At 41.0% G+C, this 12,826-nt stretch overlaps 1 protein-coding gene across 2 annotated transcripts; it reads left to right on the top strand.

Annotated features, from left to right (window-relative positions):
• The first annotated feature begins 4,969 nt into the window (after nucleotides 1–4,969).
• On the top strand, nucleotides 4,970–9,890 carry vrtn (vertebrae development associated). Of its 2 annotated transcripts, XM_007577236.2 has the most exons (4): nucleotides 4,971–5,203; nucleotides 6,637–6,675; nucleotides 6,807–7,138; nucleotides 7,233–9,890. In XM_007577236.2, exons 1-4 carry the CDS (start codon nucleotides 5,182–5,184, stop codon nucleotides 8,982–8,984), a joined length of 2,145 nt encoding a protein of 714 aa, XP_007577298.1. In that variant the 5' UTR covers nucleotides 4,971–5,181; the 3' UTR covers nucleotides 8,985–9,890. The 2 variants fall into 2 exon arrangements, with proteins under 2 accessions (XP_007577299.1, XP_007577298.1); XM_007577237.2 differs by lacking the exon at nucleotides 6,637–6,675 and having other exon boundaries at nucleotides 4,970–5,203.
• The last annotated feature ends 2,936 nt before the right edge of the window (nucleotides 9,891–12,826 follow it).

The raw sequence follows: 12,826 nt of genomic DNA, 5'->3' as shown, positions 1-12,826 counted from the left end.
TATATATATAAATTCTGAAAATGTCATCTGGGACCTTTTAAAAGGGATTTTCATTTTCTTTGAGCTTCTTTAATTGCACATTATATCTATTGCTCTTCTATGTCTGTGAATTGAAAGAGATGTTATTTTTCTGGGACCAAAATCCTTGCACACAGTGTCTTTCAATAAAAGACAAAGTTCAATTAAAAACCGTCATCAGATGTATCTTTTTTGCACAGCCACATCATCACCAACAAAACATCTTTTGATTGCAGGAAACGCTCCCCCAGAGTCCTCTCCCGGGTTATGTAAGCCTCCATATCATCCTGTTTTGTATCCGAAGGTCAACCTCTCGAGACAGAAGAAAGAAGAAGCCCTCTCAGATGTAAACATCTCTTTTGAAAGCATTTGGCTGTCATCCTGAGAGAACAGCTGAATGCTGATCAGCACAGTTGAAGGTTATTCAGAGTGTGGCTCAGAGAGCGTTTACTTATTTGCGAATAAAAAAAACATGGTCCTGTAGAAATTGTTTGCAAATTCTTAGAAAAAGATAGATAAGAGAGCATTCAGAGAAATTGAAATGATTACTTTTTTTTAACCTTCGTTGTTATTCTTTCCGCTTCATACACTTTTGAAGGTTTGCAAATAGAAGAAAACACATACAGTCTAAGATATTAATCGCATTTTACATATTGCACTTTTCCTGTGTTCCTTGGACGTCATGATTTTATTTGGTTTCAGAGTTAAAACAAGTGAAAAACACGTATTCCCTTCTTTCCACTTCTCTCTCATATAACTGATTACATATGAACATGCTCAAAGAATATTATCACTTTAAATGAACACCAATAGGCATTTATTATAGGATTTCTGCTGCTTTAGTGACTCCCTACACTTTTTGAACATTGTTTTCATCGTGTGTTCAATATTTATTAACATCCATCAGTCTAATCTGATTTAATTTAATTTATGGAATAATCTGCTTTGATGAATATTGATGAGTACTTACTTTATCAAACAGTATCTATAAAAGCCCACAGAATGCACCTTACATACTGAGTGTCTGATTCACAAGCACTAGAGGAGGCAGAATATCGCCCGGTCTGAAACACAGAGATCATGTTGTAGTGCTGAACCACTCCATCATAGAGGATGAGGGCAAAAAAAAAGAAACGCAATAAACTAATGACATCAGGTTTCGCCTGCATTCAGGCCACTTGAGGCTGAACAAATTTGAGTGTCTGACCAATCTGGTCCGACAGCAACCTTGTTGTTCAAGCATTTACAAAGCGGGCAGAGGGCGATGGGGGGTGGGGGCGGGGTTAAAGATTGCAGCATTGTTGTAAAACCAGACAAACTGAAAAGCACTGGGCTGATTTCACAGAGAGCTCTGCTGAGAGATGGGTCTTTAATCACAGTTTTCACCATGACCGTTGTCATGTGCTGCCAGGAATCAGGAGCAAGGCATTTGTTTGCCAGTCTGTTTGGCTCAAGTTTCATTCGGTGGTAAACACAAACCACTTTAGCAAACATGCCCAACTAACTTTAAACATGAAGTTGGCTCCCGTCCTCACATCTGTTTGCTCTCCCTGCCCCCCTGCACAAACACACACACACAAACACACGCACACACACGCACACACACACACACACACACACACACACACCTGCGTATGCACACAAGCACAGAGCCACACACAGCCACAGCAGGTAAGAGACTGCCGGAGCCGGTCCCGGTGTTGCCCTATTTGCATTTTAAATGCTTCCAGCAAGCCCACTACTGTGTTCACAGTGCAGCGCAGCACAGCTAATCTACACACCTAAGGTGCGTGATTGGCTAAAGATAGGAGTCTGCGGGGGGTTGAGGCGATGGAGCTGACTCGGACAGAAACAGGGGATGAAGAGTACAGAAGATAAATGCCTGGATGAGTTCATGTGGAAGCAGATTCTGATTAATAACTGGAACGTAAACTTTTTGGAAAACAGCCATGAGGAATCGACACAGACTGAGCTTGTTGTTTAACGGAAACACACCGAGAAGCCAGTGTTCAGAACAGCAGAAAAGTCTCCACTGGATGTCTCTGAAGTATTCTTAAGATTATCAATGGTGTGAAGGCAAGGAGCTTTTCCATATGAATATACTCGAATTGCGTTACTTTCTTAGCCTTGACAAAGCATTCGTATCATTTAAACCTATTTACATTCAAGCTCGCCACCTGAAACTGCACTGGTCATCTTACACAAACTGATGCGTAATTGTGAAGGGAAGTGGAGAACGAAAGATTCATGGTTTTCTAAAGGTTTTACGAACAGCCCTCGATATTTTGATGCCCAGAAATAAAACACAGTGTAAAACAGTTGCCCTTTCAAGTTAAAATAAAAGTAAATAAATCCCTACGTGAAGGCCTCGTGTTTAGGTTTGCTAGGAAACATTAGGGAACAGGCAGGATAAAGAACACTTGCTCTTAAGCGTGCCAGAAATCAGGTGATGGAGAAGTTTGAAGCAGGGTTAGGTTATTAAAAGAGCATAACCTTTGAACTTTTAAACACAGAGCTCTGTTCAATCCACGATATAAAAACAGGAAAAGTGTGGCACAACTGCAAATCTGCCGAGTTAAACTGTAAGGCCAGGCAGTAATCCAAGAGGGAGTAATCTCAGAAGCAGCTAAGGGTCCCGCGGCAACTCTGGAGGAGCTACAGAGATCCAAGATTCACGTGGGAGAATCCTGTTGTCAAGATGACTATTAGCTGGACACCCCGCAATGCCGTATGTTCATGTAAGACTGTCAAGACAACAGCCATTGTTGAAAGGAAGTCTGATGAAGTTTCATTTGCAACCCCACATACAAGGGGGGATCATACTAAAGAAGATTCTCAGATATGATGAGACCATAATTAAACTTTTTGGCCCACATGCGTACGCTATGTGCCTCAGAATACCAACACTCCACATCATTCTGAGAACACCATCCTCATGGTGAAGCACGGTGGTGGCAGTGTCATGATGTGGGAAGGATTTTGTTCAGCAGCTGGTTACAAGTGGGAAGGTGGTAATTAGAAAAGTATGCATGTTGGAAGGACTTGAGACTGAGGCTTGACATTCACCTTCAAGTATGCATGTCAACAGCTCAAAATATATAGCATCAATAGTGGTTTGTATTGAAGCACATTAAAATGGCCCAGTCAAAGTTAGAACCTAAACACAATTAAGAAACTGTGGCAGGGTTGAAAATTGATGTTCCTTGACTGAGCTGTAAATATTTTGCAAAGAAAAAATAGGCAAAAATGTCAGCCTGGTATGCTTTAATACACTTAAAGTTGTTATGTGTGTAAGACATGGTTCTACAAGCTAACTATCAAACGTGCTAGTGATGTGTTTGTGCTAATTATAAAACACATAGAATGTAAAATGAGTACATTTGCAAGATAAGGCTTACAAAATAATTGTCACCTTTTCAAGTTTGAGAGTAGGAACTGTGTTTAATCAAATCTCACAAACTTATCTTCCTTAGGGAAGATAAAGAAAACGACATCATCATTCAAAAAAAAAAACAAAAAAAAAAACAATATCAACATTATCCCCAAAAGACAAACCTTCATCCAATGCTTACAAGCGAAAGATGTGAAATTATAGGTTTTTCATCAAGCCCAAACAAAGACAGGCAAGGGGCAAAAAGCCTTGAACCCCAGTGAACTCAGGCACCACTTTGTCTGCCAAGGCCTCGGAGAGGACCGATCAGTGGGGGCCAAATGCTGCTGTCCCTTAGAGTGTAAATGTGTGTGTGTGAGAAGAGTCCACGGTGGGGGGCTGGGGAAGGAGTCGCCGGGATTGTTGTGCGTGTGTGGAACAAAAGGCGCTGATTAGAGAAATCCTGCAAAAAAAAAAGGCAGGAGAGGAGGTGTCAAAAGTGATACAGTAGAGAAACCCTCTGAGCTGGAGCTCAGGTGCCTTCCTCTCGCTCTCATGAAGCTCGTACCCACACCCCGTCTGCACATTCGTTCTTCTAATCAACAAACCGGCTCTCATGCAGCCTACCGAGAACAAACTAGAGACTGTGTTTCAAAGAAATACTAGCATTACAGCAATTTTAAGAGGTTTTTTTTATTATTATTTTTATTAATATTTGCGGTAATGTTAGCTTTAATTGTCATAATAACGGTTTATGTTACACAGAAGCAGAGTCTGTTTTTAATGAGAGATACGGCTTACCACCCAGGGTGCACAATTTAGGGAAAAAAAAAAAAAAAAAAACCTGACAGATTTGGCAGTGGTCACCTCTATTAAGCTGCTGGCTACCTTGCTATCCTAACAGCATAATAACACTCCTAAAAAGCCATTATGGCTCTTGGTTTTGGTCTCCTCCTACTCGGGAGATTTTAAGTGGCCCATGCTTTTACAAACGTTCTGGAAGCGCCATCGAATATGACATTTATAAACATTTGTAGAAACACATAAAATTGCTTTTTTTTTTTACAGCTAATTTGAAGCTTTAAAAACCAACATTCATTGAGATAAGCTTCAAAACTGTGTATATTTAGATTGGTCAGGCCTCGAGTTTAGGAAGGTTACAGGTATCACAGTCTCTGTAAATTCAGAACCTATTTCATAAAAAAATAAAATAAAATAAAATAAATTACTACTTTGCTGTTTTGTTGATGAAAGAGACAATTCCACCTCATATGGTGTCCCGGGCTGGAATCGCCACTGAACACAACAGCAACAGTGAGTGTTGCTGAGGACTTGGCAAATAACCTTGGAAGTGACCTGCTGACAGCTCTGAAGCAGAACAAAAACAAAAGTGAGTTAATAAAATCCTAAAAGCACCGATACTCAACTACCCCGGAACCCCCCTCCTCTTATTCTTATGGCACCTAACACATTGGCTTTTGTTAACACTTCACATTGAAATTGACCCTGGCTCAACGTGAAGAGACGGGAAGGAGAAGGAAGAGCACGAGGAAGAGGGCGGAGGGAGGCGTTTCACATACAAAGAGAGAGAGGGCGAGAGAGAGGGCTGAAAAAAGTGGGATAGAAAATGCGATTCGGCGATTGACAATTTCCTGATGTGAGGTTCCGCCTATCAGCCCCCCAAATCGGACAGGAGCTACATGCAAGCGACGGACTAGCTCATAGTGTCAGATCACTACGACTCGAACGGTGTAACCTTCCGCCGTGATTGATTGTGACTTTGTTTGAGACTCATGTTGGTCTCAGGACGCCCAGGTAAGAAATGATGAAATTATTTTTCTTTTGTTTTAACCTGTTAACTTAACGTCGACTGATTCGGATTGAACAACCAAAATGTAGGCAGCCCTTGCAATGATAACGATGATGATTGCATTGCTGTAGAATTGGATAAGTATAATTACCCCACGCAAAGTTATCGATGAGTTTATTTACACAGCACTTTCCATGTACAAAGGGCAAGACAGACGGCTTTATATCGGAACAAAACAGGAAATAAAGAGAAGAAATTCAACAAGGCAGACAAACAAACAAAAAAGAGTTAAAGGCCAAGCATGTAAATGAAAATTGAAGGACTTAACTCAGTTGTTCTAATGATGATGATGACGACGATGAGGTAGCCTGGATAAGGATGTTAAAATTAATATAATAAATAATCACTTCAAGTTAAACTTTTAGTTACAGCAAGTTATTTGATTGGTATATAGGTTATCAATAACATAAAGAATATATTATATTGATCAATATGAAGTTAAAAACACAAAAAAACCCCAGATATATTTAACTTGAAAATTTTAAAAGTCTCCCTCAGACCTCTAAGAAGACTCTTCAAGGCCTTACCAAGAAAATGATGCCTTATCATGGATTTTTGTTTTTGCTTTAAATATGATCAAAACGCTAGTTTAGAAGACATTAGGGATCCTGGGTGGGTTTTTTTTTAAAAAAAAAATGTTGATCAGATGAATATACAGGACTATGACCTTTAAAATTAATTAAGAGCACCTTACAATAATTTCTAAAATACACAGGTGGAAATGTTTTGATAATAAGAGTTACATGTTCTCTCTTTGAGGTCTTGATTATATCTAATCAAGCTTGAATGCTTGATTAGCATTCAAGCAGATGGATGTTGGCGTAGTTGTAGAGATGCTTTATTTATTTATTTTATTTTATTTTATTTTTTACAAAGACCAGAAAGCAAAGCTTTACAGCACTCTATATGTTCAGGGTTGGACACATTCATTAAAGTCTGGACTGAAAGAGAAGCTCTGGATTTGCTCTCCTGGTAATAAAATGTGCTTTTAGTTACATTGTTTAGATGTGATAGGAAAGCAAAACTTAATTTATTATTAAACCCAGGTTTTCAATTTGACAGGAAGAGTTCTGGATTAGTTTTTAAGTTTTTCATCTGTGAAGGTCATTACTAATTATTAAAACTTTAGTTTTGTCCTGATAAGCTGAATAAAATCCTCTGCCACTTGTTGGTCCTCTGGGTGTCATAGCTTTAAAAAATTTACACCATCTATCACAGCAGCATTGTTTATATGTCATGAAGTTGGGATTTCATAGAAGCATATCTTTCTTGCAGTGTTTTGAGTGTGCTTTCCATGTTCATAGAAGTTGTTCAATCATATGTTGAATATGAGTTTATTTAGTAAAATGTGGTGGTCAACTGCACCTTCTTATTTCAGACAATGCCTCCAATGTTAGTTGTGAGAGACACAAAAATGGTAAGGAAAAATAATCCTTCATTATACATAATTGACCGTCTCAAATCCATTGATAAGTGATAAAAAGTGCTGCAGTTTGGTGCTTAAATTGTCATGTCGACAATGAAACGCTGTCTCCTTTCTCCTTGCAGCTCTCCTCAAACCTACAGGTATGATCCAAAGGAATGAGGTTGTGCTGTCTGTCCTGCGAGAGCTCCAGGAGGCCACAGAGAGCCCCGGCCTGGATGCTGTGATCAGAGTGGCTGTGGGTGCAGAGCGGGCCCTCCCTCCTTTTCAACCCCCTACGGCCCCCTGTCAGGATTTTGCAGAATGGACGCATGTGGACAAAGCAGCCCGTGCTTTGTACCCTGCCGATGCACCCAGGAGACTCCTGCCTCTGAGCTGTAATGGAGAAGGCAACTTGCTGTTTGATGCTATAAGTACACTGCTTGTGGGCAACACTGGACTCAGCTTGGAGCTGCAGGTTAGTGGGCAGAACTACATGTGTATGATTTAACCTGCTGTGTTGAGATTTTGTAGCTTTGTAAGATCAGATTTAATGATATTCTCCCTCCCAGGTGAGGACTGTGGTGGAAATGGCGCTGTGGAAAAGATACTACTTATCAGGGATGATCGATTCTAAGATGATGCTCCAAGCTGTCCGATTCAGTCTTAGTGCAGAAGAGTCTGAAGACATGCTGAACCTGCCTGTAGCTGTCCTGGAGGCCATCTTTGATGCAGATGTGAAAGCGTCCTGCTTCCCTGGTTCCTATGCCAACATGTGGCATATTTACGCCCTGTCATCTGTACTCCGGCTCAACATCTATTCCATCTACCCCATGTTCAACCTCAAGATCAGACCCTATTTCAATCGACTGATACGCCCAAGAACCTGGCCTGAAGACTCGGAGCCACAAACCATTCACATAATGTGGTCTGGGGACATGCAGTCCGAGTCCTTGTTCAGGCCCAAATATTTTGTCTCTCTGGTTCAGGAGGATTTTCTCATGTGTGGAAGCCCTGAAAGTGAGGAGATGGTATCTCCGCACAGGAGCGAAGACCAGCTGAACCAGAAGTCGCAGTTCTCCTACCCAAGTCTCAAGGATAAGTACAACATCACCAAAAGGACCTTCTACCGCTGGAAAAGGCAGACGCAGGAGAACTGCAAAAAGTCCACAGCGAGGTATGAGGCAAAATACTTCCTCCAGGCCTGCTTCTTGGAGGGCAAGCTCATTCCCCTGCATCAGTTTAAGGAATTGTTCCCCGATATCTCAAGGTCATCGTACTACAACTGGAAGCATGAGCTCCTGAAAACTGGAGGACACTTCTCCACATCCTCCTCGACTGGAGAGGTCAGTCCCGGAGAGAGCACGGAGCAGGAGATGTGGTCCTCACCCGAAACCAAGCAAGACGAGCCGGACCACCACGACAGCTTGGCCAGCATGTTTGGTCTTAACCTGGGCAAGATGGATGCGGAGAGGGCTCAGAATGTAGCACACATGCAGGAAGCGAAACGCTGCCTGCAGAATTGCATTGCCATGAACACTTCCTTCCCTTTCAGGATATTCAAGAGAAACTTCCCAGGAATTTCGCGATCAACCTACTACAACTGGAGAAGAGAAGCCCTGCTATTCAGTCGGGCGTACAAAGGCACCGTCGGCAGCAGCGAAGACAGCTCAGATGCCGACAAGAGCGAGAGCCCAAAAGGTCAGCTGCTGATGCTGCCTGGCTTTCCTCAACACACCGTGCCGAAGATGAGGGTCTGGGGACACAAGCACAGGAGATTCACGCTGGCTTATCTGAGTAGCAAACAGTTAAGAGAAGCTGCAAAGTTGCATGTTCAGAAATCTAACTGGTCCTTGACAAAATTCAAGCTCAAGTTCCCCTCCATCTCCTCGTGCTTCTACTGGTTGTGGCGCAGCTGCCAAAACCACAAGACAAAGAAGGTGACGACCACCCAGGGTGCAGAGGGCAATGTACTACAGAGCACAGAAAGTAACGTCAACAAGACAACGGTGAAGCAGGATGGGCTCCCATTTGCCCAAATCCCCCAGTACCTGGAATGTCCCGCCATGCCTTCTTTTGATGTCCCGCAGATAAAGCATCCCTTCCCCAGCAGGGTGCCCCCAGAGGGGCAGATGTTTTCAGTGGATGTCGTAGCTCTCGCCAACTTCAAGGCCAAAGCCAAGCTGTTCCTTCAGCAGCGTTTCGAGGAGAAGTCCTTCCCCACGTTCAAAGAATTTCGATCCTACTTCCCGTTCACTGCGCGCTCGACATACTACATGTGGAAGCGAGCTCTGTACCACGGCGTGTCACTGGTCCATGGGTAAATCAGTGTAAGCTTGAAGTAATCTAAACTACCTGCAGTGTTAAATCCACATTAAGTAAATTGGCTTAGCCTTGCCTTTGGATCATTTCTACCTCCTGAACATTTGCACGTGTGAAAAGAAATCAAGTTGCGGGTCTGTTGAAACACATTTTTCCACTAAAGGCAAAAGGCAGTCCAGGCCCGTCGTTTAGTCGTTTTGGTTTTCTTTTCTTTTTTTTTTTTTCTTATGAAGCTGTTTTTCTTCGATTCTCTAGAATGTGACTTTCGTACTTTGGATTTTGTTTTTTTTTAAGTAGCTTTTTATTGTTGTGTGTTTGCATGTAATCTCTGAACTGACGGCATCAGTTGCAGTTTGAAAATTTTTGTTTGTTTCTTCACAGCTAAAAAGCAGCAGGTATTTGCTTATGCAAATTGTTCCTCTTTGTTCAAACGTCCGAGCCCCATTTTTATCTTTAAGATGCAGAATGCAAAGATTTCCACTGTTAACGCCTTTTTCTTAAGTTTTTGGTGTTTGAATGCCTGTTTTTCAGGAAATCCTCACTTGGTTTTGTCACACTAGATTTGCACTGAAATGATACCAATCACAGTACTGAATGTATAATATTAACCAATTATGCACAAGCTTGTTAAGTGGGTTGAGTCTGTTTTTTGAGGTGGAAGAAACTTGAATCTGACTACAGTTGATGTTTTGTTTTATTCTTTTTTCTAATCTGTAGCGTTTTAAAACTACCTATTTCACTTGAAGGGTGAAGGATTTTTCTGTATAAGCTAAATTTTTGTGCTGGTGTTTTTATTTTTTTGTGCTCATTGCATGTCCAAGCCACTGACATTAATTTTTGAGGGCTGGGTGAGTAGTTATGTAATCTTCAGCTGTTTGTCAATAAACAGTCAGCATGCATTAACATAATTGAATCTTTTGTATTATTTTTTATTCATGTCTTTATGCAAGAGGTTATATTTTTGAAGTATTGAAGCTGAGGGTTTCAGTTGCACAGGTTCAGTATATTTGATTTATTTTGACAAATAAAGTAGAGCGATGCAAAAAAGAAAAACCCCCCAACAACTGGAAAATCATAACTGGAAAACAAAATGTGAAGCATAACTGAAAAGATCAAAATCCTGTGGTAGCCTCGGCCAAAGCAGGTCAAATGAAGCCACTGGCATCAGAATAGCTGTGGGGGCTTTTGTGTTCTTCTCACCATCTCCTCTCCGTTGAACTATTGTGTTTATGTAAATGTCCAGGAGCCTGTAGGGAAAAGGGAGGAGGGGCTAATTGTATGTATGCATGGAGTTTGAAGTGAGATAAGGCCAAGAACATCCAAGAGTTTTGGAGGTGGAGGGAGGGGACTTGAGGTATACAGAGCAGAAAAGGGGGCTGGGGCTGTGTGTGTCTTTTTGTCTTAACTCTGTTAGAAGTACTGGGGTAATTTAGTGGAAGGTGTTGCATAGAAACTTCTATTAACAGTTCACAAATAATGCAGCGAGACTGAAATAAACTTCGACCTCCCAATGCACACCAGCTCGTTTAGTCGTTTTGGTTTTCTTTTTTTCTTTTCGATGAAGTTGTTTTTCTTCGATTCTCTAGAATGTGACTTTTGTTCTTTGGATTTTTTTTTTTTTTAAGTAGCTTTTTAGTTTTTTTTGCATGATTTTTTAAATTATAATTTACTGCAAAGTTGGCATTTTTAATGGACTTTTAATGCAACTTTTAGAGCAACTTTGCATTAAAAGTGTCATTATTTACCGAATGACACTTCATGACAACAGTTATAAACATTCATAAAGACTCCTTTATGTTCATGACAGGTGTTATGTCATGTTTATGACAGCGTCATGTCAGTCTCATGCACATCCCTTCAAATAAAGTGTTACCAAATAAAACTGTTATAGTCATTGAAAATGACAAATTCAGATTTAATAAGTTCACGACACATAGTGCTATGTTTAAATATAGGCTTAACTTAAGAAGTTGGCAGATGAAGAATGTTTATGGAAAATTGAGTAGAAGGAAAAAGTGTAGACGGAAATGCAGAAGCAGCAGGGATGACTGCAAACTTGAAGCAAAACTCATTTGGAGTTTCGGGGACATTAATGAAATACGGATTAGATCCTTGCACTGGACCGCTCCTCTGAGGCACCAACAGCAGATGTGTTGGGACAAAAGGCTGGAATGTTATTTAGTGCTCAAGCTTCCTCTTTTCGTATGCGAGCAAATGTGCATTTCGCTTTGAAATCAAGGTCCCAGAGTCTGGAGGAAGAGTATCAGTCCAGTGTTACAGTTCCTACTGTCACAGAAGGAGAGTCATGTCATCCGCTGGTGTTAGTCCACTGTGTTTTGTAAGCTCTAAAGTCAGAACAGCGATTTGCCAGGAAATGCTCGGAGCAGTGTATGCCTCCTCCTGCTAACAAGCATTAGTGAGATGCCAGCTTCATTTCCCAGCAGGGGTTGGCATCTGCCCAAATGGGCAAAAGTACCAAAACTTCCTTCAGCAGCAATCTGACCAGACCCACAGCAAAACCCAGAGAGAAGCAAAGAAATATAGTCAACAAGAGGACAAGAAATGCCTGAGCTAACAATGGAGTTGCTACTAAAGCAACCTGTGCACAGCCTGAGGCAGATCTTCTCCATGCCATGCTGCAACGATGCAGTAATTCATGCTAAAGGAGCCACAAACAAGGACTTAGTGCATGTGCAGCGCATGGACATGTTGTTTAGCAGACTAAAATTCCTATAGTAAAACTCATTTTTAAATAATGTAATATTCTAAAACTGGATTGAACTTTTTTATTACCAGCTGTGACCTATAATCATCAAAATTAACAAATATATCCCCCAGAGTTTAATCGATTTACATACCAGTTTCAGTTTTTTTTTTTTTTTTACTGTATGTATTACATATGCATAATCTCTTCAAATATATTTTAAATTAATGAGATGCAACTGTAGGTTCAGTGTGGGTGCTCTGTTCTGATCTTTTACTCATTTCCCAATCATAAACGGAAACTTCTGGATCAAATTCACAGAAATCTTTTACATAATAACGTCGCAATCAGAATTTTCCTGTGCCATGAAACAGCAGTTTCATCATCGTTTGTCGTTGGGGAAACTAACGTTGACGCAAGAAAATCCAAAAGTCCTTGTCTGATTTCTTGGATTGGATTTTGAACCGGTCTGCGAGTTCATCTCTGTAATTGTGATATGTATAAAAAAAGCACTACATTGGCAGTGAGCTGCCTTACACTTTCCATTACTAAAATAGCATGAAAATAATGAGGGTAGGCAGGTGGAAGCTGAAGTGTTCATGGATTAGCATATTGCCTTCAAGAAGAAGTCAGAGCGATAAAGGAAGGAAGGCATCTAATGGTTGCCAGGTTTCCCCACTAAGCCAAACACACCTGAGCAACTCTTAGGGCTTTCGGTTAGCTGCCAATTAACCTCTGACAGGAGCCGCCAAAGGACCTGGGAGCCGTCTAAATGTTGTCACGTATGACACAGAAAGACAGGAAGATGGAAAAGCTTGATTTTTCATTCCAAAGATTGAAAATGCCGTCCAAAAAAAAAAAAAGTCAGGCGTCGACAAATTAACTCAAAGAAGGCCTAATAAAATGTGTCAATCATTGCCTTCAATTTTAAATTTTGTACAATCAGGAGGCTGCAAAAACACGCATTTCAGCAAGTCATCCACCGGGTGGCAGTGGTTTTCCTTAAATGGTTCTCAAACTGTTTTGTTTTCCTCCCTTCCCGTATCTTAAATGATCCTATTGCTGCAGAGCTCATGGTGAGCTGTGCTGATTACTTTTGTGATAGCTTTATTAATAAAAACTAATTGAACGCCGCTGTCA

The sequence above is a fragment of the Poecilia formosa genome, unplaced genomic scaffold (genome assembly GCF_000485575.1).
Source record: "Poecilia formosa unplaced genomic scaffold, Poecilia_formosa-5.1.2 Scaffold434, whole genome shotgun sequence".
Lineage (NCBI taxonomy): Eukaryota > Metazoa > Chordata > Actinopteri > Cyprinodontiformes > Poeciliidae > Poecilia > Poecilia formosa.
Note: the sequence above shows the minus strand (reverse complement) of the source record. Positions and strands in the feature narration are given on the sequence as shown.

Coding starts and splice junctions, on each gene's coding strand:
- vrtn (XM_007577236.2), top strand. CDS start 5,182: ATGTTGGTCTCAGGACGCCCAG. Junction 6,676..6,806: donor TTGTGAGAGACACAAAAATG/GTAAGGAAAAAT, acceptor TTCTCCTTGCAG/CTCTCCTCAAACCTACAGGT. Junction 7,139..7,232: donor GACTCAGCTTGGAGCTGCAG/GTTAGTGGGCAG, acceptor TCTCCCTCCCAG/GTGAGGACTGTGGTGGAAAT.